Source organism: Dryobates pubescens, chromosome 1, assembly GCF_014839835.1.
Source record: "Dryobates pubescens isolate bDryPub1 chromosome 1, bDryPub1.pri, whole genome shotgun sequence".
Lineage (NCBI taxonomy): Eukaryota > Metazoa > Chordata > Aves > Piciformes > Picidae > Dryobates > Dryobates pubescens.
The window spans coordinates 65,875,992-65,899,065 of record NC_071612.1 but is presented as its reverse complement, the minus strand read 5'-3'; the positions used below and the strand labels follow the sequence as shown (position 1 = coordinate 65,899,065).

Below are 23,074 nucleotides of genomic sequence, written 5' to 3'. Positions count from 1 at the left end.
TATGATGTTAATGCAGTAAGCTAATATTACCTTCCTAAAAAAGAAGTTAGTGAATCTAAAGTTGAAATTTCCAAACATTGAAAAGTACTGATGGGAAGGTGTTGCACCAGTAATCATGAGTAGAAAATAAAAAGAACAATGCAAATTAAGATGAAAAATAAAACTGCCTTACTATGAGGTAATGCATATTAGGAAGTTATCAGAGAACTGGCTTATAGCATTTTAGAAACAAGAGAAATTAAACAGTTAAAACAAAACAAAGAATGGAAATGATAGCTAAGAAATTAATTTATTTGATTGTACTTCAGCAGCTTCAGACTGTGGCATTATCAACTGGACTTGCCCAGAAATTTATAACCACGGCTACTGTTTTGAGTAATCCACAGAGAACAACTTTTTGTACTTACCTTGTTAAAGACAGAATAGCAGGATTATGCTTTATTTTCTGATGAGTAAGGGCCCAAAGTGTCCCAGATAAATAAAATCCTTGCAGCACTGCACAATCATCAATATTCATCTACCTGCTATTTCAAGTGAGCTCACAAAATGGTTAGTTAAAAATGTAAAAACAAAATCACCTGCAGAGCAATCGTGGTATTCTTCGCAGGATATTTCCCCACCAGTCCTTGCTCTTTGCGTTTCTTGAATTTCCTAAAGTAGTCCTGTATCAGGAAGGTGGCATAGAACTTCCCCACGGTTACCTCATCATCTAAATAAACAGACCAGACAGATCTCTCCCAAGTCAGCACATTTATTAATAGCCTGTACACTCATACCTGATTTGGAGGGGAAAATGTGATGGGTGCAACAGGTACTACGCTTCCAGCAATGAAACCTGTAACTATCTCAAAAGCAATGTTTTAGCAAGCAGTTTTGGCTCATTCTGTTACGTGAAGTCATCCTTAATAAAGAAAATACAATACTTGAGCAAGTCTAATGTACTTGCAAGTAAATTTGTATAAGTTTCTAACCAAAAACATGTTTTATATGTATAGATGCTGAGAGACTGGGTTTAGGTACTTAGAATAAGTGGATTAAACTATAAGCTACTATATCTTACATATATTTATGTTCATAAAAGTGACTCTATTAAAAAAAAAAGAAAGGGGGGGTGGGGGGGGAACCCCAACAAACCCACCCCAAACAAACACACACCTTAAACAAACAAAAATCTTCCTTAAACCACCTCTCCTCTTTTCTCACTGCTGAACCAAATTTGCTCAGTCAGCGTATAGCATTGTTCTGATCACGAGGATGTGAACCTTTATGGCCTGCTGTAAATATTTCACTGGTGTCATGCCCTTAGTGTAATACCTGAGCATCTTCCAATTTGCATTTTGTGGCACAGATGCTCACATTGGGCTGTATCTTCTGCTATGTTACTGTCACCCAGTAAGACAGATTCTAGACTGAGGAAATCCCACAGAGGGTACAATTTCATATGCTGTCTATGAGGCTTTTTAAATGAAGATGTGATCTTTAGCCACTTTCTGGATAGGTGATAATAAGGTGAATATGAAACCACTTGGTGCTTTCCCACGCTACTGTATTGTATCAGCTCTGCAATGCTGATAGAAATTAAACCATCATCCTTCAGTTAATTTAGCACAATTCATAAGATACACAAACCAAAAGTGCAGTAAAATCTGGTATTTTTATAGAGTCACTATTGTGAACAGAATCCAAATGTCAAAGGCCTCAGAGTTCAAAGGCAGGTGTCTTATAGGCGTATTGAAATCACCTCTTTCATAGCATGTTAAGAACCTATGTGCCTGTTTTATGAGTCCCATTGAATCAGTAAGCTGTCCAAGTTTGATCTCTTGATGAGTAATGCTTGCCAGAAAACTACAAATAGTTTTCTATTCAAAAACATTGCTTTTGTTTTCACATACTTTTTGTTTGTTTGTTTGTTTCCCCCGGAATTACCTGGCATAAAGTTTGCTATTTCTCTTTCTGCTGTGTTGCCTATCTCAATTTTTTTTCAGAATCTTCAGATCACTACTTGCAACACAGTTGCAAGTTGACTATGTCATACATAAAGGAGGGCTGGTGTGTTTTAGGCATCAAAGCCCTCTCCATTGTTAAGGCCCACATCCTGATGGGCAGTAAATTCCCATCGTTCCAGCTGCCCTTGATGGAACAGACAGGTGCTTAACACATCTGAAGATCCCGGTTACTCTGCATTATAAGTTGTGACTTGAGTAACTCAACAAGGAAAATCTAACGTGCCCATACACATTTTAACACAACTTTGTTAGAAAGCATGGATTTACTTCTATTTTACTTCATGTTTTAACTCTCTAATGGAGCTTTAGGATAGACTTAAGTTTAATTTTAACTTTTGTTTTGTGGATTCTTTTTTGTCTACATATGAACACATTCTGTTAAGCAAGCTTTTTCTCTAATTGATTTTCATGCATCCATTAAGATTTGATTGAAAGAGTCTACTTGTGTCCTTGTTTTATCAGTAATTATACATCCCAATGTATCTCACTAATGATAGCATTTCTAATTTTTAATCTGTAATATGACAGGTTCTGCTAATGTTAATTTCACTAAGTTTCTTCTGTTTGTGATTTGCTTTCACAAATAAAAAGGATGCAGAAATCTAATCTATGTACAATACTGTTTAGACTAATTTTTACCTCCGTGACAAATTTATCTAAAAATGAATCTTTTACCATTCCTCCTCTGAGGGAGGCTGTATGCATGTGATAAAGTACAACAGGATTTAACTTCAGTAAAAATGCACCATGGATGTATTCTCTCAGCATTCTATTTGTCTTTAAATTTATGAAAGCAAAAATAATTGTAATAATTGCTTTAAAACATCTTGGCTGGGAGATCAGTCTGTTGCAGGAAATATCTTAGCATATTAAAGAGCCTGCTCTGCCAAATACTGACATCTCATCACAGGTCTGAGTCTGTCCAATTCCCACTAAGAATTAGCAGGAACTCCATAGCTCAAAGTCCACCAGTCCATAGATTCACCAGTAAAAAGTTTTTTACTTGACTACATGAATCTGATTTGTAACCTCTTTGTAAACATTTGGCTTTGATGTTCATCTGTAATCTCCCTTGGCTGCTCCTCAGGAGAGTAATGGTGTTTTGTATTAGGAAGAGATCTCTTATAAAGAATCTAAACTTAACTTGCCTCCCTTAGTTTACCTGAACCCAGGTCTCGGTCACAGAATTACAGAATGTTAGGGGTTAGAAAGATTTAGTCCAACCCCCCTGCCAAAGCAGGATCACCTACACCAGATCACACAGGAATGCATCCAGGCAGCTCTTGAATATCTCCAGAGAGGGAGACTCCACAACCCCCCTGGGCAGCCTGTTTCAAACCCATCAGATAGGCCTTTTCCCATCCTTGCTAGTATTTCAAGTATTTGAACAGAACATTTAAAGTGATATAGCAAATAGCTCCTAAAAAGAGCAAGCACACAGAAGTGACAGATTTGCTATAACATATACTACTACTGCACTTAGAGCATGTCTCAAGTCAAGCTATGACACTGTACAACTACTGACTGTACCTGAGGTGACTCAGTATGCAGAAAAGAAGGGCCCTTACTGATTGCTTTGGACATGCACCAACTTTTTATAAGCACATTAGACGGATGCATTACTAGTTTGCCAAATTGTGCACGCCAAAGTCTGGATGTACAAACAAGACGCGTATGTACTTCATAGGCACAGTCAGTTGTACTGCAAACGTGCACACAAGAACTGAAGCCTGGCCAAGGGAGCCATCCTTGACTTTGTTTTTTTGAGTAACACACATATAGCCAGGTATGGACAGGTACAAGGAGGCAGCTAAGCATAACTGATCACAGAATAGACAAATCTATAATTACAGTTAGTGGCAGCAAAAGGAATTACTTCAGCAGGAAGCTTTTGGAATAGGGCAAAAAGTATTAGGCAAGATTAAATGAGCTAGCAGGTAGAGATGAGAGAGTTTAGAGACCACTACTGAATCTTTAGTGTCTTGTCTGTATTTCTTATGGTTTCCAGTCTTCAAAGAATGTTAACTCACTCAGTCATTTGACTGACATTCTGTGCTTTTGCAAAGCAGTTTCATTTTTCTGTACTGAAAATGTGTTGTTAACTATTAACAGTTTAATTAAGCTGTTGTAATGAGTTACTTAACCAGTACCAATAATTACCTAACTGTTCATTTCAAGTGCATCTATTTGTAATCCCAGAACAAAAATATGCTAAACCGATTACTTTCATTGTTTGCTCTGCAAATTATTGTTCTGTTTGTGTTCTGGAGGCACGCTCAGGAGCACAAGAGGGATCAAGCATTCAGTAATACCAACAAAAGTAATACTGGAGGAAAATATTATAAACTAGACCACTCAATACTTTAAAGTGCAAGTAATTTTCATGTATTGAATTTGGATGCTATGTTTGTTTCCATTGAAGAGAATGTTCCATCTCCCAGTTGACTGCTATTATCAGCTGTGACTGGTGGTATTGTCATATACAATTTTCTGTTGAATACTGAACATGAACAGAAATGAATTTCTATTGCATACTTAGCTACTTTACACTTCTAAGGCATATGAATGTAAAATAGCTATGTTCCTCTTTTGTCTAGGTGGGTTACAGTATTTTCAGTTTTCAGGTAAGTCACAACCAGGTCCACAGAGAAACAAACCAAACTGAGATAAAAAAATTCATAAAACTTAAGGACTTCCCAATGTATTCTGATCTGTACTGGGTCGAAGAAGCCATACACTTTCCTATCAATGAAGCAGTGATGTAGGTTCTTAGCCTTCTAGCTACACTGAAGAGCTACTTTTGCAGAATAAATATCAGCAATGAATTTTAGTACAGCTGAAAATAAATAGCTTATATTCAGCAATGAAATGAAGCTGAAGTTAATAGTGAATTACTATGTAAGATTAGTTCTAGGAATGTAATCTTCACAGATTGTCAGATTGATTTAGGCAGGCACAGCTCGCTATTCTGAAGCATACATCTCTATTTTCAGTTAAAAAAGGTAGGGGAATCAAGTTGGCAAGAGGCAACACTAATTCCATGCCACCACCCTAAAACAGAATTGCTTCAGAATATTCGGAAAGACTCATAGTTGAAAGGAACAGAGGCTGCAGAAAAAGCTCAAGCACATAGTTACAACAATAACAAAGCAGTTCATCTATGCCATGCAAGCACTTAGGTGTAAGGCTAAAACCAACAGAGTAGAGCACAAAAAGTTGTTTTAAATGTGCAGTATCCATTCCCCTTTGGATAGTCAAGTTTGCTGAATTTTTGCCTTCCTCCCCACTATAATTTGGGAGTCACCACACTGACAGCAAGTGGCTCCCACCAGAGACTAAACTACCGCTGCTTCCTGGGTCATGCTGAACAGCAATGCAGACAGCATGCTCCTCCTCCCCCAGGGACTAAGAGTGTCACCTTCAGAAAGGCATCAGCCTCCACCAGCATCAGGCCTGGGATCTTGAGTATGCTTCCAAACCTGAGTCTGAGCAGTCTTGGAAGCTGCCATAACACTAGAGAAGTACAATAAGCTACAAGAAATACTAGATGATTACAATGCATCTAGGGACTGGATGTCTAAATACATATCCTGGGTGTGGGCAACAGTGCAACAGATCCTGCACCTTTAAAACTTGAAAAAGCACATATAATTCAGTCACCTAAACCTATACTACAGCATATTAGTAAGAATATATATATATTGAAAAACATAAATATATATATTAGAATATATATATTTAAAAAGAGAGAGATAAGAAATATCTGACATGACATTTTACAGCACATAGGAATTCTCATACGTGCCTTGTAGTTCTTGCAAACATATTGGTGCCATTCAAATATAGATATTTTACATGGCCCATATTCATATCTCAGTCATACTAGCATAAATCTGAACCATTTCCATTATCTCTTGACTATGGAACTGCTCTGGTTTAAGCTAGTTTAACTGAGGCAATTCAGTCTCTTATTTTATTAATTTAGTGATTAATAAATATTTTTAATTTGCCATTCTTTTTTTTTTTTCATTTTCTCCCAGAAGTGTTCAACATATACAAGGATATAAGCTATAATGTAGTGTATGTTGTCCGGCTCAAATAGTACAAAATGTGGTATTTTTATCAAGGCCTTGAAATCAAACTAAGTTTCGTTTATTTTGCTGACTTACTTGAAATCAAGCCTACATTTAGGTATAATAAGATATTATTTTTTTCAAGTAAGAAAATAAACATAGCGTTTTCCCCTGTCTTTGATCTAAGGAAGTTTTACCTATCAGCCCTATACATGTTATGATGTAGAATAGAATAGAATTAACCAGGTTGGAAAAGACCTTCGAGATCATCAAGTCCAACCCATGTAATTATCTCTCTATTTATTTTGTTACTATTGTTTGTGGTCCTTCAATGACATCATAATTGCAAAAGTTAGCAATTTTACTTCTTTGGCTCCTAACAATCTAGAAAGACAAAAATGCACAGAGAACACCATATTGCAAAGCTTATCTGACTGACCGCCAGCTGGAGGAACAACTTGGTCAAGTAATTTCATGCTCGTTTTCTTCCATATTTTCTTTATAACTGCTCTAAGTTCTTCATTTGCTTGTTCTAGGTTACCTAGGGCAATGAAATAGAAAAACAGAACATGGCAATTACACTTCAACCAATTGCAAAGAGTGATGATTTGCATATTAATTAGCTGTATACAAATAAAGACAGCAATACAGGTGATTTGCAGCAATCCTATCTGCTACAAGAAGTAGCAGATAACAATACTACAATAACTTAAAGAGAAGAGCGAGCCTAAGACAGTGATCTCCTCAGCCTTTCAAATCAGTCTCCAGAGTACGACAGAGGTTAGCATTAATTTACAGAGCTTGGCTCTTCTCTGTCACTGCTTAATAACTTCCACCTAAATTGTGCAGAAAGTGATGACTTGCTCTTTACAAGCCAATTCTTTCTTGATCCAAAGCTGTGCCTTCATTTGTTTAATGACAGTAATTAGTTGTACAGGCTTGAAAGTTCAGGCAGCTGACTTCTGGGCAGTATGTCATCTCTTGCAGCGCTCACCTAAGCTACAGCAGTGCCTGAGGGGACTTACTCTAGTAAGTTTGTTATTGGCAGTGGAACTCAAATTCTGCTGAGAATGGCAGAAGACATGGAACAGAAAGCAGAAAAAGATGATTAAAAAAAAATTACAAGAGAAAGCAAAATTCTTTGAATCATACTACTATTTTTAAACCCCTTTCCCTTTCTGATGCAAATTGCAGAAATCCATTCAACCCGGTCAGAACTGGCCTCGAGGCTTTCAAGCATGTACAGGTTGCAATAATACCAGTGCAGGATTCAAGCCACCATGTTAAAGTGAGGAAGGAGAGGGGAACTCATTCACTCCTTGCACTACAACTCCTATTATGTGCATGGCTTTATCTGACCAGACAAAAGCATAATAATTCTGGAGATTTCTCTGGTTCTGGCCTTATTGTCCCCTTCCTCTTCTAGCAAATAATTCCCAGCAACTGTGAATACAACCCGCGAACCAATACCAAACTGAAACCAGTTACACTAAAGCATCCTTACTCATGCCCAACAAAATGAATAAACTGTAATTTAGTCATTTTAACCTCTGACAAGTGTAGTAAAGGCTTAACAGTTAAGAAACTTACCTTCTGTTTTTATCTTTAGAGCAGTCCTAACCAAAGCAAACAAAGTAGCGTTGAACATGACAGTTCCATCACTGTTTAATGGCATATTCATTGCGACTAACCTCTGTAAATGAGAAAGGAAAACAAATTTTGATGTGGCTGTGTTTGGAGAAGAACTTCTTTAATGTTTATTTCTGTAAAGCTATGTATTAAAAAAATAATTTTCCATGAGAGGCACAAAAATTATATAAGTCTTCCCCAAAAATTGATTCTTACAACCCAGCTGCATGTGACAACCACCTAATATCACTTCTCCCTGATATTAATTACATGCATTCTTACACAAAAGCTAGAATTGTCCAGCAGGGTGAAACGGGCTTTCCTCTTTGGATTAGTCCATCTCTGCAGTACAGTGTTCATCTTTCAGAGCAGTATCACTGACCCTGCCTGTCAGAAGGACATTATTTAATCTGTCGGAATATTTTCCTAATGTCTGACTTAGATTTTCTTATGTTCTGGTTTAAAACCATTAATCAGCAGGATAATTTATCTTAATGTATAGACACAGGTTTGGTTTACATATGCCTTATGGCATTCCATTTGAAGCCAGTGCTTTATACATCCACTTACAGTATCACAGTCTCACAGTATCACTAAGGTTGGAAGAGACCCCAAGGATCATCAAGTCCAACCTGTCTGCACAGACACTAGTCTCACGACTAGACCATGGCACCAAGTGCCACATCCAATCTTGAACACCTCCAGGGACGGTGACTCCACCACCTCCCTGGGCAGCACATTCCAATGGCGAGCGACTTGCTCGGTGAAGAACTTTCTCCTCACTTCGAGTCTAAACCTCCCCTGGCACAGCTTGAGACTGTGTCCCCTTGTTCTGGTGCTGGTTGCCTGGAAGAAGAGACCAACCCCTCCCTGGCTACAACCACCCTTCAGGTAGCTGTAGAGGGCAATGAGGTCACCCCTGGGCCTCCTCTTCCCCAGGCTAAACAATCCCAGCTCCCTCAGCCTCTCCTCACAGGGCTGTGCTCAAGGCCTCTCCTCAGCCTTGTTGCCCTTCTCTGGACACGTTCAAGTGTCTCGATGTCCTTCTTAAACTGAGGGGCCCAGAACTGGACACAGGACTCAAGGTGCGGCCTAACCAATGCAGAGTACAGGGGCACAATGACCTCCCTGCTCCTGCTGGCCACACTATTCCTGATGCAGGCCAGGATGCCATTGGCCCTCTTGGCCACCTGGGCACACTGCTGGCTCATGTTTAGGTAGCTGTCAATCAGTACCCCCAGGTCCCTCTCTGTTTGGGAGCTCTCCAGCCACTCTGACCCCAGCCTGTAGCTCTGCATGGGGTTGCCGTGGCCAAAGTGCAGCCCCTGGCGCTTGGACTTGTCGAATGCCATCCCATTGGCCTCTGCCCATCTGTGCAGTCGGTCAAGGTCCCTCTGCAGAGCCTTTCTACCCTCTAACTGACCAACATCTGTTCCTAACTTGGTGTCATCTGCAAACTTGCTGATGACTGACTCAACCCCCTCATCCAGATCATCAATGAAGATGTTAAAGAGCATGGGGCCCAGCACTGATCCCTGGGGGACACCACTGGTGCCTGGCCGCCAGCCGGATGTGGCACCATTCACCACCACTCTCTGGGCTCGGCCCTCCAGCCAGTTCCTAACCCAGCACAGAATGTTGTGGTCCAAGCCATGAGCTGACAGCTTAGCCAGCAGTTTACTGTGGGGGACGGTGTCAAAGGCCTTGCTGAAGTCCAGGCAGACCACATCCACAGCCTGCCCCACATCCACCAGACAGGTCACCTGATCATAGAAGGAGATCAGGTTGGAGAGGCAGGACCTGCCCTTCCTAAATCCATGTTGGCTGGACCTGAGCCCTTGGCCATCCTTCAGGTGCGCAGTTATTGCCGCCAGGATAATCTGCTCCATCACTTTCCCTGGCACTGAGGTCAGGCTGACTGGCCTGTAGTTTCCAGATTCCTCCATCCGACCCTTCTCGTGGATGGGGACCACAAGTTTCCAGTCATCTGGGACCTCTCCAGTGAGCCAGGACTGGAGGAAAATGATGGAGAGCGGCTTGGCCGCTGTTTATGAAACAGATATAAACGAAATCCAAATGACAGTGCTGCTGTAACAATCCTTTAATTAAAAGACTTGACCTTATTCCTAGTGAAATTGCTAAATTCATAATATCCATAGTTCTGAAGTCCTCAAAAAGTGTAATTATTATTCAGCTCCTTTGTGTTGCTTTTCAACTTTTATACTGAAATGCAATTAATCTTCATCTTAGTTACACATCATGCCTGACAAATTAAACATAACTTTATATTCTCTTTAATTTTCAGTCTTCTCACTCACTGCTACATATTACATTGCACACACATATTCACTTGAGCTTAGTATTCATCTTCCAGTCCCCACCCTCCAATTTTATTTGTTTTCAATGCAGCAAACTTCTCATAAACGCAACTGCAAAAATACTGTATCAAAACTTGTCAGTTCAAGGAAGCTGCCACCCTATTCTCCCCAGGACTGAAGAGAAATAAAAAATGTCACTGGGTTGAAACTGTCTTATGCGTGGCGCTGGGTGACCAAAAATGCTGGGATGAGTTCATATGCATAACAGTGACAGACCAGTAATAGATGTACAGTCTGGGGACTTTCATTTTGATGCTTTGTGAAGAACGTTACTTCAGTGGTAATTACTCAAATGAGTACACTCAAAGAAATTACACTAATTTTTCTGGTTTAAGTTTGGGGGAAAAAAAGGAAAACTTGAGAGTGAAGGAGACCTTGTGAACAGACAGATTGATTGTGCACATGTGACACATATGGAGCAGAATTGAATGAATTAATTGTGAAAAAAACCTAGAAAGAAAACAGGGTCAAACCTACCTTGCAGGCCACTCGGTGAGGGCACAATTTGCCAAAACCAAGTGGTGGCTGAATGCGTCTCAGCAATGTAACCACATCAAGATGCTTTATCCTTCCCCTAGAACAAACACACCTCAGTTACCAAACACACACCTGTTCCCAAGGAAGACACTTTGCTCTGCTTTTATTGATTTTGCCACATTAATCTTATCAGAGAAATGATCTAACTTACTTCGCTTCAGGGTCATATTCAGACCATATCCTTTTGAACTCATCCAAATGATGGGGACCCAAAATAGACCAGTCACGTGTCAAATAATCAAAGTTATCCATAATGACAGCCACAAACAAGTTTATAATCTAAAAAAAGCAATTAAGAAAACATTTTGCTTTAATTAATTAGAGTTTTTCAAAACATTAAATAAACAGAAAACATTTATAAGCTATTAATAGGACCCAGTGTCATGATAGTAAGACTTCTGCATGTTCAGAACAGCAGCAAAGTGTGTGTGTTTACATTAGTTCACAGAATTCTGTTCAACCACTCTCCTTTTGCAAGAGGAACAGTACTGTGAATAGAATAAACCAACCACCTTAGACCAGGCACCTGCAATAAGGAAAAAACATTTTTCACAGATTATTTTTGAGCCAATAATCCATTATGTCATGGATTAGGAAGTGTGATTATTGTTCGTATCTCTTGAGCTACACTTTGAGCACATTTGTAAAGAGACAAATCCAAATTCTCCTAAATTTAAATAACTCAAATATTATTACTAGCAAATCAAACGAAATAGAAGAAATAACTGATGAAAAGGATGTTAACTTTCAAAGGTGCAACCAATCACTCCTTTATACATGTAGTCAGAGGAAAATCTTGCACAAGACAATCTAAAATCACAAGATGGTTTGGATAGGACCTTTAAAGGTCATCCAGTCCAACACCCCTGCAACAGGACAGGGTATCTTCAACTAGATCAGGTTGGTGTTCAGCCTGACCTTGAATATTTTCATGGACGGAGCTTCTATCACCCCTGCGCCAGCGTTTCATCGCCCTTATTTTACAAATCAGTGGAAGACACAATATTTAGGACTGTGTGTAGAAAAATACAACCTTGCAAAAATATTTTTACATGGGATTTTCAATCTCTCCCTGAAATCATTACTCTTCTAGTTCAGAAGAAAGTGATAATGTCAAAGACAACTTCTGTTAACAAGCACAAACTAGACTCACCAAAAATGCACAAAGCATGTAAAAACTGATAAAATAAATGATGGCAAAATTGCTTCCACACGTGTACTCTTCCCCTGGATTATAATCAGATTCTGGATCACAGCGTTTTCCAGGCAAACATGCCAGCATGATTTCCTGCCAGGCTTCTCCAGTTGCACACCTTTGTATGGTCACAAAGATAAATCAGACATTATTTGGTCAAAATGGATTGGAAATGCATTAATTTATTAAGGTCTGACAAAACGGTTGGAGCTGTACAAGTACAAATGTGAAGACAGGTTGTGAACCTTTCGGAGCAGGAATAAGTTGACAAAAATACAGAGCATGTTTCAGAAAAGACAAGCACAGATCTGACATTACTGAGATTTTGTAAAGCTTACACATAAAATTTTGAACCCAACCAATTTGCAACACAGTGCAGTGGAGCTGTGTGTGATAGGGGTGTGGTGTATGAAAACCTGCCATAAAAGTATCTGTAAAAGATGAATTGCCTTTTCCCTTCATGGTGGAGGGAATGCTTATCTCTAGTTTCTGCCATTACATTGTTTTTCATAGCTGGGTAATACCTGCACACAGACTCATGATTTCGAATATTTCAAAGACAATTAGAATTTTTGGGCTGTGTTCTTTACCTAGTATCAAAGGCAAAAGCCTTAACAAGCATAATTTGATATGGTCTCACTGGGTGACCCCCTTGGACTCAGATAAGGAACGGCCTGCCAGTTTTGCCAGTAGGCTAGTAACAATGCACAGGAGGGCAAAGCAGAGCTGCAGAATCACTTATAATAGAGGTTGTCATCTTTAGAGCCATCCCTGTTCTACGTCATTCTCTCTCCTTGCCCCACAACAGTCTGCAGCACTCCTCACAAAGGTTTACCCTCTTCTTCAACTCTCTAGTGGTGGAGATTCCATACTCCCCCTACAGCAAGATTCAGCTACTTTTGCCATCAGAAGGTTTTGCCTACCTCTTCTCAGGTATTTTCCTTCTGCAAGTCATACTCTTCACTTTTTGTCATCTCTTCAGCATATGTTAAGAACAATTTATTTCTTTATCTTTGCCACAGCCATTCATGTTTTTCTAAACTGCCATGCTAGGTGTGCTTCTAAAGGTTACAGTAAGGGGACAGTCTTTTTCAGCTTTCCCAACACCTACCTATGTTTGGTCTCTACCTGAACACAATTACTCCACAAATAAGGTGCTTCACAGGGGCCATAATGAGTTTCGGTCTGTATCACCTGATTAGAGCCCTGCTGGCCAACAGACAGTCTGCATACAGCCACAGAGAGTATGTTCTTGTTATGTTAAACTGCTTCTCAATTGCAAACACATTATGAACAAATCCATGGAACAAAAGCTACAGACTTTTTCACAGATCAGTGAAATGGTGTGCACTAAGGAAGATTTACTCACCTGAAGAGAAGAAGCACAGCTTGGGGGAAAGTTTGAAAATTGTTGTTTCTGTTTATTTGATTGTTGTCCCTCATGGCCACTTTTCCAAACACCTACAATAAAACAGGGGTTTGAGTTTAATCCTAGTGACCTCTACTGTCAGAAGATGTAGGCCTCCTTGCAATTAAAACTTGCTTCAGCATGTACAAAAAACACATTCACAAATACACTTTCTTCGCTCTCTTTAGATGTTTATTGATAATTATGTAAATAAAGTAAATTTATCACATGTACAAGATAATCCTTAATCATTCATTTTGTCATTAATAAACCATTACAGTACTAATAGATATTTCTGCTTTCGGGTGAGAAAATATTTGGGTTTACCTAGCACATAGAATTCTGTATTGATATTAAAGGTCTACTGTACTAAACACTGCACATACTATAAAATAACTGCTTCCTGAAAACCTCAAATCTAAATAGAGAAAAACAGATGCAAAAGTAGAAGCCAAAGCACAGACAGTCTGAGCATCTCAGCCAGATGAGGTCACTTCTTCAAAATTAAATTGCAATGCACTGGCCACAGGACCATTCGTTGTCCCAAATAAAATACAATTGTATATCATTACAATACAGTGAAAGCTGTTCATTCAGTGAGATTGAAAGTACTGTGCTCTGTATACATTCTGCTGGACTGTAAGGACATTAAGTTGCTTTTGGATAAACAATTAAGAGGAAGAATCAGGAAACAAAATCAGTCTCCACAGCCTATTTCTTCTCATTCCATTCCCTTAGAGTTGATTCAAAGAACATCACAACTTTTGAAGAAGGCAGCCCAAATTTCCTCTTTAACATCTTCACTGATGATCTGGAGGAGGGCATTGAGTCAGTCATCAGCAAGTTTGCAGATGACACCAAGTTAGGAACAGATGTTGATCAGTTAGAGGGTAGAAAGGCTCTGCAGAGGGACCTCGACTGACTGCACAGATGGGCAGAGGCCAACAGGATGGCATTCAACAAATCCAAGTGCCGGGTGCTGCACTTTGGCCACGGCAACCCCATGCAGAGCTACAGGCTGGGGTCAGAGTGGCTGGAGAGCTCCCAAACAGAGAGGGACCTGGGGGTGATGATTGACAGCCGCCTAAACATGAGCCAGCAGTGTGCCCAGGTGGCCAAGAGGGCCAATGGCATCCTGGCCTGCATCAGGAATAGTGTGGCCAGCAGGAGCAGGGAGGTCATTGTGCCCCTGTGCTCTGCATTGGTTAGGCCACACCTTGAGTACTGTGTCCAGTTCTGGGCCCCTCAGTTTAAGAAGGACATCGAGACACTTGAACATGTCCAGAGAAGGGCAACAAGGCTGGGGAGAGGCCTTGAGCACAGCCCTGTGAGGAGAGGCTGAGGGAGCTGGGATTGTTTAGCCTGGGGAAGAGAAGGCCCAGGGGTGACCTCATTGCCCTCTACAACTACCTGAAGGGTGGTTGTAGCCAGGGAGGGGTTGGTCTCTTCTCCCAGGCAACCAGCACCAGAGCAAGGGGACACAGTCTCAAGCTGTGCCAGGGGAGGTTTAGACTTGAAGTGAGGAGAAAGTTCTTCACTGAGCGAGTCGTTCGTCATTGGAATGGGCTGCCCAGGGAGGTGGTGGAGTCACCATCCCTGGAGGTGTTCAAGAGGAGATTGGACGTGGCACATGAGGTCTGTGGAGACCGGTTGGACTCAATGATCCTCGAGGTCTCTTCCAACATTAGTGATACTGTGATACTGTGATTTCCTCATAGGGCATGTGCACCAAACCCTTCCCCAGCTTTGTTGCCCTTCTCTGGACACGTTCCAGCAACTCAACATCTTTCCTAAACTGAGGGGCCCAGAACTGGACACAGGACTCAAGGTGTGGCCTAACCAGTGCGGTGTGCAGGGGGAGAATGACCTCCCTGCTCAGGCTGGCCACACTGTTCCTGATACAGGCCAGGATGCCATTGCATCCTGACAGCACCACTATCAAAGGAGTGCACCTTAGCAAGCAAGTCTCAGAGTAGCAAACATTGTCATTCTGTATAGTGATAAAAGAATTCTACAATTACCTGCATGCCAATGACAGCATAGATGAAGAACAGCATGGCTATCAGAAGGGCGACATAAGGCAGAGCCTAGAAATGGGATAGGTGCATTGTCCTTTAATGATTTCAGACCATCATTTCAATTTATATTCATGAAAATATTTTATCTCTACAACAAAGGCTTTTCTGAGTTTTTTCTTCCTATTCATGTACTTAACATGTTATTGCCTGTCACTTTTAATATTCTGCCTCATACACTGAACACAAACTTCATTATATTTTAAATTATTTCTGACAGCCATCCAGGGGGAGGAATCATCTTTAGCAGACTTGATGTTATTTTTATTACAGATTCTAACAACACAAAAATACTTCTTTCTGTACAGCTGCAGAGTTCCATTAATGTCGCATTCACCATTTTCAGCAGCAAGGATGCAAATTTCTGTCTGTTACACTTATAAAATATTTTTTATTTTACAAAGAAAATATATTAAATTCCAGTTCTATATTCATCTAATAAAATGTGTGAGTCAACACTACCTGGTTTAAATATATCAGGTATTTTTTAATTAAATACTGTAAAATCTCATAGTAATAAATGACAAAGAATGACCTTAGGCCTCACTGAAGTAACTGGTGACACTTATCTTGTCATTGATATGCAAATATGTTTAAGTGTGTCATTATTGATAAAGAGAATTTCAAAATAAATGTGTTTTGCACTCTACAATGTATTGCTCCATAAAATTTGGTGTGTAAGTGGTTGTAATTATAAAGCAAATTGAAATACATTTTGCTAACCTGAAATGACTTAATGAACGTCCATAGTAAAGTTCTGATTCCTTCTCCTCTGCTAAGCAGCTTCACCAACCTCATCACCCGGAACAGACGGAAAAAAGTGATGGAGATTCTAGCGCTGTCTTCAGAGTTCTGAAGAGCATCACGAAGAAGTCAAACCAAATACAAACTCAAACATGCAACACTTCAGAAAAACAACACCAAATGCAAAGGTGGAAGAGGTAAGATTTGAAAATGTATCTTGAGAGCGTTCTCACCTTGATAAGCATGATATGGAAGGAAAAATTACATGCTAAAAACACAGGACCTGTAGAAATGCGTCACACATCACATGCATTTCCAAGTTTTCTGGTTTGTTAATAAGGATCATATTGGGTTTGTTTGTAGTAGACTTCAATAGGACATTGACAATGAATGCAAACCACTGCATAACACCTTTGTAGTAAGACAGTTATGAAAAATACAGAAAAAAATTGGTGGAGAATAGACATGGTAAAAAGAAACTCAGAGGTAAAACCATTGGGGCCAGTTTACTAGTCTTACCCCAGACTCATCAGTTGTGACTGTTTCAGTTGGCTTTGGCTTTAAAAAATTAAGAACATTAAATATTAAAATCAAGTAAGTTGATTAAAAATTAATAATAATCAGATTAACCATGAACAGAAAGAAGGACATTTTTCATTTCTACATGTAAACAAACATCTTTCAACTCAAGATACTTTCTGAACAAAACATTAATATCTTTATTAAAACCTCCCTTTAATATTTCAGGCTGGCTGACTGAAAACATTGTTGGCTGACTCATACTGAAGTCTGCTAGTATAAAATGTGTTTTAAAGTGTCAAAGAAAACGCTCCTGTAAACCAAACAAAATTAGGCATTGACTTCCACAGGCTACATGAAATTGTAGCAGTAAGTCTAAGTAAAGCTCAAGAATAAGCTTTGAGGTCACCAGAATCTAACCATATTCAAATAATTGTGTTTTATATCACATCCCGAGCTCCTTTAAAGTAATTCACTTGAGTTAATTCAGTGGTGAACACCGGATTTTGCAGTGCTGAACATGAACAGTTTTCCACTCTGCCAAAGTAACAGACAAACGTTTTTGGCACAGTAACACAAAGGCCAACACTCAGAGGTGCAAATGAGAAGGCAATACTTGTACACTCTGAACGCCTACAAAGTACTCATATACCTGAGCTGATGAAACAAGATCAGGCATGGAAAAAGGGCTTCAGGATCTGATTGATCCTTTGGAACGTATCTGTACGACTCTTGGGAGCTACAGGGAGGAGAGAGGCACATGCCAGCTTCTTGTTCACAGAGCCAAACCATATATCCTGTGAATAAGAAACTTCTCTCTTTGGTGATGTTTCTGTCTGTCTGTCCTTGAAGAAACTGTCTTGATATCCTAAATGGTCAGACACTTAGCAAACCAGCTAGTAAAGCTTAAAGGACCAGCTTGTACACTGACAGACTGACAACAGCTTCTTCCAAAATTGAACAGAAGCATTTAAAAAACATTCATAAGATGAGAACAAATTAGATTATGGACGTTGGATCCAAGTGATGGCTTTAACCCTCTTGTCTAAAATATCCTCCATTTAAAGGTGCGCTTTTCAATAATCATTGTCATGCATGGCGGCAATAACCATAACCATGATGCATGGTGCTGCTTGCAATACATTGTGGATGCGTGAGATCCACTCTCAATGCCATGGTTCACTGAGTAAAATCTCAGTATTGCTGTTACCTAAGATAAAATTTAGGAAAAAGGAAAGCAAAAGAGAGGAGCTGATTCTGCTGAGGATACTGGCAGTGTATTATACAAACACTATGGCAAAACCCCAAGAATAGGTAGTGCTTTGTTAAAGTCAGATATTAGCTATGTTTATTAAAATATCCATTGCCGTGTCTTATCACTTTAATGCAAAACATATAAATGTATCACAAGGGGAAAATGAGGTAAAAATAACTGTTCAACTGCATGCAATCTAAGTATGTGTACACTACTGCCCTGTCAGGATTTCAGCATTTTCTGAAAAACAAAGAGTTTTACAACTGTTTAAGGGATTATTACTAAACTGATGCATTATTATGAACCAGAACCCAGACCTCACTAGACCTGAGTAAGCAAAGTATTTGTAAAATCAGCTGTAACATCTAAGCTTAGTAAGGCTAAGTTATATAATAAAATGCACAAAAAATATGCTGCCAATGAAAGAGAGTTGCCACATTAGAAATTCTCTACATATTTTAACAATTTGAAATAAAACCATCAAATTACAGAGTAGGGAAAAAAAAATATAATCACAAGCATAATAAATGAAAAGTCACATAAACCACAGAAACAATCCTGCAGAGATGTCTACCTACATCAACCACAAAGCTATACTAGTGCACACAGACCAACATTGCTATTAACTTTTTGGTACAGAAGAAAGTTCTTTTTTATCAGAAACTTTTAAAGGAAGAGTTCCATGATACCTTCTGCAGGTGAAGCCTCAAGTTTCATATTAAACTCTGGTGACTGACTCATGCTGAGATTAATATTGTCTTAATCAGTGAGCAAATTACTAAACTAGTATTCAGTATTTTATCTCATCAAAAAATAAAATGAAGTATTTGACAGATACAGAACAAATTAAACTGCACAGTTATCACAAATTGATGCTAAAAAAAAAAAGAAGTAAAATACTGGTGTTTGCATTTGGGAGTCTTTTCTCCCGCTAACTTTCATAGGAAAAGGATTTGAGCCCAAACAAGCTAGGAATATAATAAGGATAATCATATCTAATAGGATAGATAAGAACAGAAAAAGGATACTTTAGTCCTACAGATCCTTATTTAATTGCTTTCCAAAAGAAAGAATAATGAGGAGTATGCATTATGACTTGGTTATTAAAAAACCCTCATAAAATGAAAAATCAGTAAACAAAACAATTTTCTACATAAAATTATCTTAATAATTACTTAATTCTCACTTTTGAAAAGGCAGCCAGAGATCAGATTACCCAATTAGCTTTCAAACAATGAGTGCAAAATCCTTCACCTTTTTTCTACTGTCTGAAGAGCACTGACTATATTTGTGTTTACCCTGCACTGTGTAATGCATCATCAATCTTTCCTCAGCTTCTGTGGACAATGGAGTCCTAACTGCCTGGTTTTGGTGGCTCACCTGCTGCTGCTGGGAAGTGTTAGGATGTCATACACAAGAGATTACAAATTATGGACACTGGAAAGAGTAAGCCAGGAATGAAAAAGGAAAATATCCTGTTCACAAAAAGTGAGTTCTACAATATTACCAAGATGTGGATAGATGCTAGAAACAAACAATGAAATTAAACTCCTGAAGCTGAAAAAATTCAAATCCTGCCCGTCAGTGTCCAAGCGTTTTGGGTACTGACATTTTAAAGTGAGTGTATCTAAATTTTTTACCCTCTCTAGCATTGCCCTCTGATAATACATCAGCTTGATTTATATTACATACCATTTTTACATAATACCAATTATAATGAACCTCATATAGCGATAGACAACAAATTAAACATTTTTCATACTTCTTTATAAAATAAATGCTCATCTAAGAGACAAAACTAACATTTATGCATGTCCTTCCAGCATGAAGTAATACTAAGCTCTAGGAAACTAAGGTAAAGATAACACCATTTTCAGCAACAATAACAGACAGACTGACAGTAACTGAGAATGTCTGCATCCTACAGCTAACACAACATAGGCTATCAAACATACCATCTTATTTGCAGCTTCATTACTTGACACATACACGTCACATATGGCACACTATGTATATCTAGGTAAGGTATTAGAATAGACTTGAGACAGGGAGGAGGTAGAGCAGAGAGTCTCTCTTTGGATGATGGTTGTTGACAAGAATGAAATTAGACTAATTCTTGTGACCAGGAAATGTACTTTCAACCTGCTGTTTCCCCTGACCTTCGGCCAATACTACTTGTGTCCCAACTGCTTGGGCACTGGCTTGTCATTATCACCTTTTTTTTTTTTGTCCCACATGGGACACAGTCTCAGGCTGGTCAGGGGAGGTTTAGGCTGGAGGTTAGGAGGAAGTTTTACACAGAGAGAGAGATTGCCCATTGGAATGGGCTGCTTGGGGAGGTGGTGGGGTTGCCGTCCCTGGGTGTTCAGGGCGAGGCTTGACAGGATGCTTGGTTGCAGGGTTTAGTTGATTGGGTAGTGTTGGATGATAAGTTGGACATGATGATCTTGAAGGTCTCTTCCAACCTGGTTTATTCTATTCTATTCTATTCTAAGTGCTCAGCATGGCAAAGAGCACAGAATAGATACTGGTTTTGTGCAATTTTGTAATGAGTAAAGGTCTAAGAGTTTGACTATGGGATTCTTGAGACAACAGATGTGCTTCTGGGATCACTGCTAGAAGTCTCATAATTGTCACAGCTAGAATAAATGAACAGCTTCTGCTTTCACTGCTTGGATATCAGATGCACTGCAATAAAGTATCAGCCCTGTGCCAGCTACTGAGAGTCTAGTACAGCAAAGCATTTCAACACTACATCATTTTAAAGCCAATTCTTAAATACACTCAATAGGCAGGAACACAGGGTTTTTCTTTTTTCTTAATCAGAGTTCAACTCAGCAGCTTTCTTCCCCAAATAAACCAAACTCTTCAAAAAACACTAACCAGTAATAAACCAAAATTTGTGACCCACTGATTAAAATGTTTGCAACCTGTGACCTCCGTCAGTCAAATATTTATTGTTGCTGATGAAAAATCAGCATGTTTTCTAAATAGTAACTCCTCATTACACTCCACTTTTCATGGTGCATCAAAACGTCAAAATAAACTTCCTAACCGAAAACAGCAACAGCATTAAAACTGCAAACAATGTGAAACAGATTGCCTCATGCATTGGAAGCAAACTCATTCTGTCTTTAGGAAAAAATAAACGCAGTGAAAACCAGTGGGTATTAGTACACAGTGCTGGCCAAATGCTTCTGGTTTTTACAGATTGTGCCAAAGAGTATGAGTATGTCCAAAGAACTGAACACATGATGACGAGAGAGAATAGAATAGAATAGAATAGAATAGAATAGAATAGAATAGAATAGAATAGAATAGACCAGGTTGGAAGAGACCTTCAAGATCATCGTGTCCAACCTATCAGCCAACACCACCCAACCAGCAAAACCATGCAACCAAGCACCCTGTCAAGCCTCTCACCAATTTTGTTGCCCTTCTCTGGACTTGCGCCAGCAAGTCAACCTCCTTCCTAAACTGAGGGGCCCAGAACTGGACACAGTACTCGAGGTGTGGCCTAACCTGTGCAGTGTACAGGGGCAGAATGACCTCCCTGCTCCTGCTGGCCACACTGTTCCTGATGCAGGCCAGGATGCCATTGGGCCTCTTGGCCACCTGGGCACACTGCAGGCTCATGTTCAGCCTACCATCAACCAGCACCCCCAGGTCCCTCTCCACCTGGCTGCTCTCCAGCCTCTCTGACCCCAGCCTGTAGCTCTGCATGGGGTTGCTGTGGCCAATGTGCAGCCCCTGGCACTTGGATATGTTCAATCTCCTGCCCTTGGACTCTGCCCATCTGTCCAGCCTGTCCAGGTCCCTCTGCAGAGCCTCTCTACCCACCAGCAGATCAACTCCTGCCCCCAGCTTGGTGTCGTCAGCAAATTTACTGATGATGGACTCAATGCCCTCATCCAGATCATCAATAAAGATGTTAAAGAGCATGGGGCCCAGCACTGATCCTTGGGGCACACCACTAGTGCCTGGCTGCCAGCTGGATGTGGCACCATTCACCACCACTCTCTGGGCTCAGCCTCCAGCCAGTTCCTAACCCATCGCAGTGTGCTCCCATCCAAGCCATGGGCTGACAGCTTGGCTAGGAGTTTGCTGTGGGGGACGGTGTCAAAGGCCTTGCTGAGGTCCAGGTAGACTACATCCACAGCCTGCCCCACATCCACCAGGCAGTCACCTGATCATAGAAGGAGATCAGGTTGGTCAGGCAGGACCTGCCCTACCTAAATCCATGCTGGCTGGGCCTGATCCCTTGGCATTCCTCTAAGTGTTGTGTGATTGCACTCAAGATGCCCTGGTCCATAATCTTGCCTGGCACTGAGGTCAGGCTGATAGGTCTATAATTCCCTGGCTCATCCAACCGGCCCTTCTTGTGGATGGGCACCACGTTGGCAGCTTCCAGTCCTCTGGGACCTCTCCAGTGAGCCAGGACTGCTGAAAAATGATGGAGAGTGGCTTGGCCAGCACATCTGCCAGCTCTCTCAGCACCCTGGGATGGATCCCATCTGGTCCCATGGACTTGTGGGGATCCAAAGGGCTGAGGAGATCTCTAATTGCCTCCTCCTGGAACAGAGGGAAACTATGCTGCTCCCTGGCTTCTTCTGCCAGCTCTGCAGTACAGCTCTCTGGAAGACATTCTGTCCTGCTGGTAAAAATTGAGTCAAAGAAGGTGTTAAGTAACTCTGCCTTTTCCTCATCCTTTGTTACAATGTTCCCCTCCGTGTCCACCAAGGAGTGGAGGCTGTCCCTGCCTTTCCTCTTGCTATTAATGTATTTATAGAAGGACTTTTTGTTGTCCTCCACAGCAGAGGCCAGTCTAAGCTCCAAATGTGCTTTTGTCTCCCTCATTTTCTTCCTACAAGACCTAGCAACATCCTTAAACATTCCATGGGTTGCCTCCCCTTTCTTCCAAAGATGATACACCCTCTTTTTTTCCCTTAGTTCTTTTAGAAGCTCATTACCCATGCAGGCTGGCCGTCTGCCCCAGGGCTCATCTTCCGGCACATTGGCACAGCCTGTTCCTGCACCCTCAACAGTTCTTCCTTGAAGTAGGCCTGGCTCTCCTGCACCCCTTTGTTTTTAAGGGTTGTTTCCCAAGGAACCTTCTGAGTTAGTTCCTTGAGTAACCTGAAGTCTGCCCTCCAGAAGTCCAGAGTGAAGGTTTTCTTGCTGCCCCTCTTAGCTTGACCAAATACTGAAAACTCAATCATCTCATGGTCGCTGGCCCCTAAACAGCCTCGGACCAC

General features: G+C 40.4%; 1 protein-coding gene across 1 annotated transcript in view; it reads right to left on the bottom strand.

Annotated features, from left to right (window-relative positions):
• Nucleotides 1-23,074, bottom strand: part of CACNA1D (calcium voltage-gated channel subunit alpha1 D) — a 168,216-nt gene that overhangs the window by 11,946 nt on the left and 133,196 nt on the right. The window contains exons 28-37 of the mRNA XM_054179264.1: nucleotides 16,565-16,603; nucleotides 16,025-16,153; nucleotides 15,248-15,313; nucleotides 13,188-13,279; nucleotides 11,777-11,936; nucleotides 10,775-10,902; nucleotides 10,564-10,660; nucleotides 7,670-7,772; nucleotides 6,519-6,620; nucleotides 579-709 (exon numbers count right to left, since the gene is read on the bottom strand). Coding sequence (XP_054035239.1) covers nucleotides 579-709; nucleotides 6,519-6,620; nucleotides 7,670-7,772; nucleotides 10,564-10,660; nucleotides 10,775-10,902; nucleotides 11,777-11,936; nucleotides 13,188-13,279; nucleotides 15,248-15,313; nucleotides 16,025-16,153; nucleotides 16,565-16,603 — 1,047 coding nt within the window. The remainder of the gene's footprint in view (nucleotides 1-578; nucleotides 710-6,518; nucleotides 6,621-7,669; nucleotides 7,773-10,563; nucleotides 10,661-10,774; nucleotides 10,903-11,776; nucleotides 11,937-13,187; nucleotides 13,280-15,247; nucleotides 15,314-16,024; nucleotides 16,154-16,564; nucleotides 16,604-23,074) is intronic.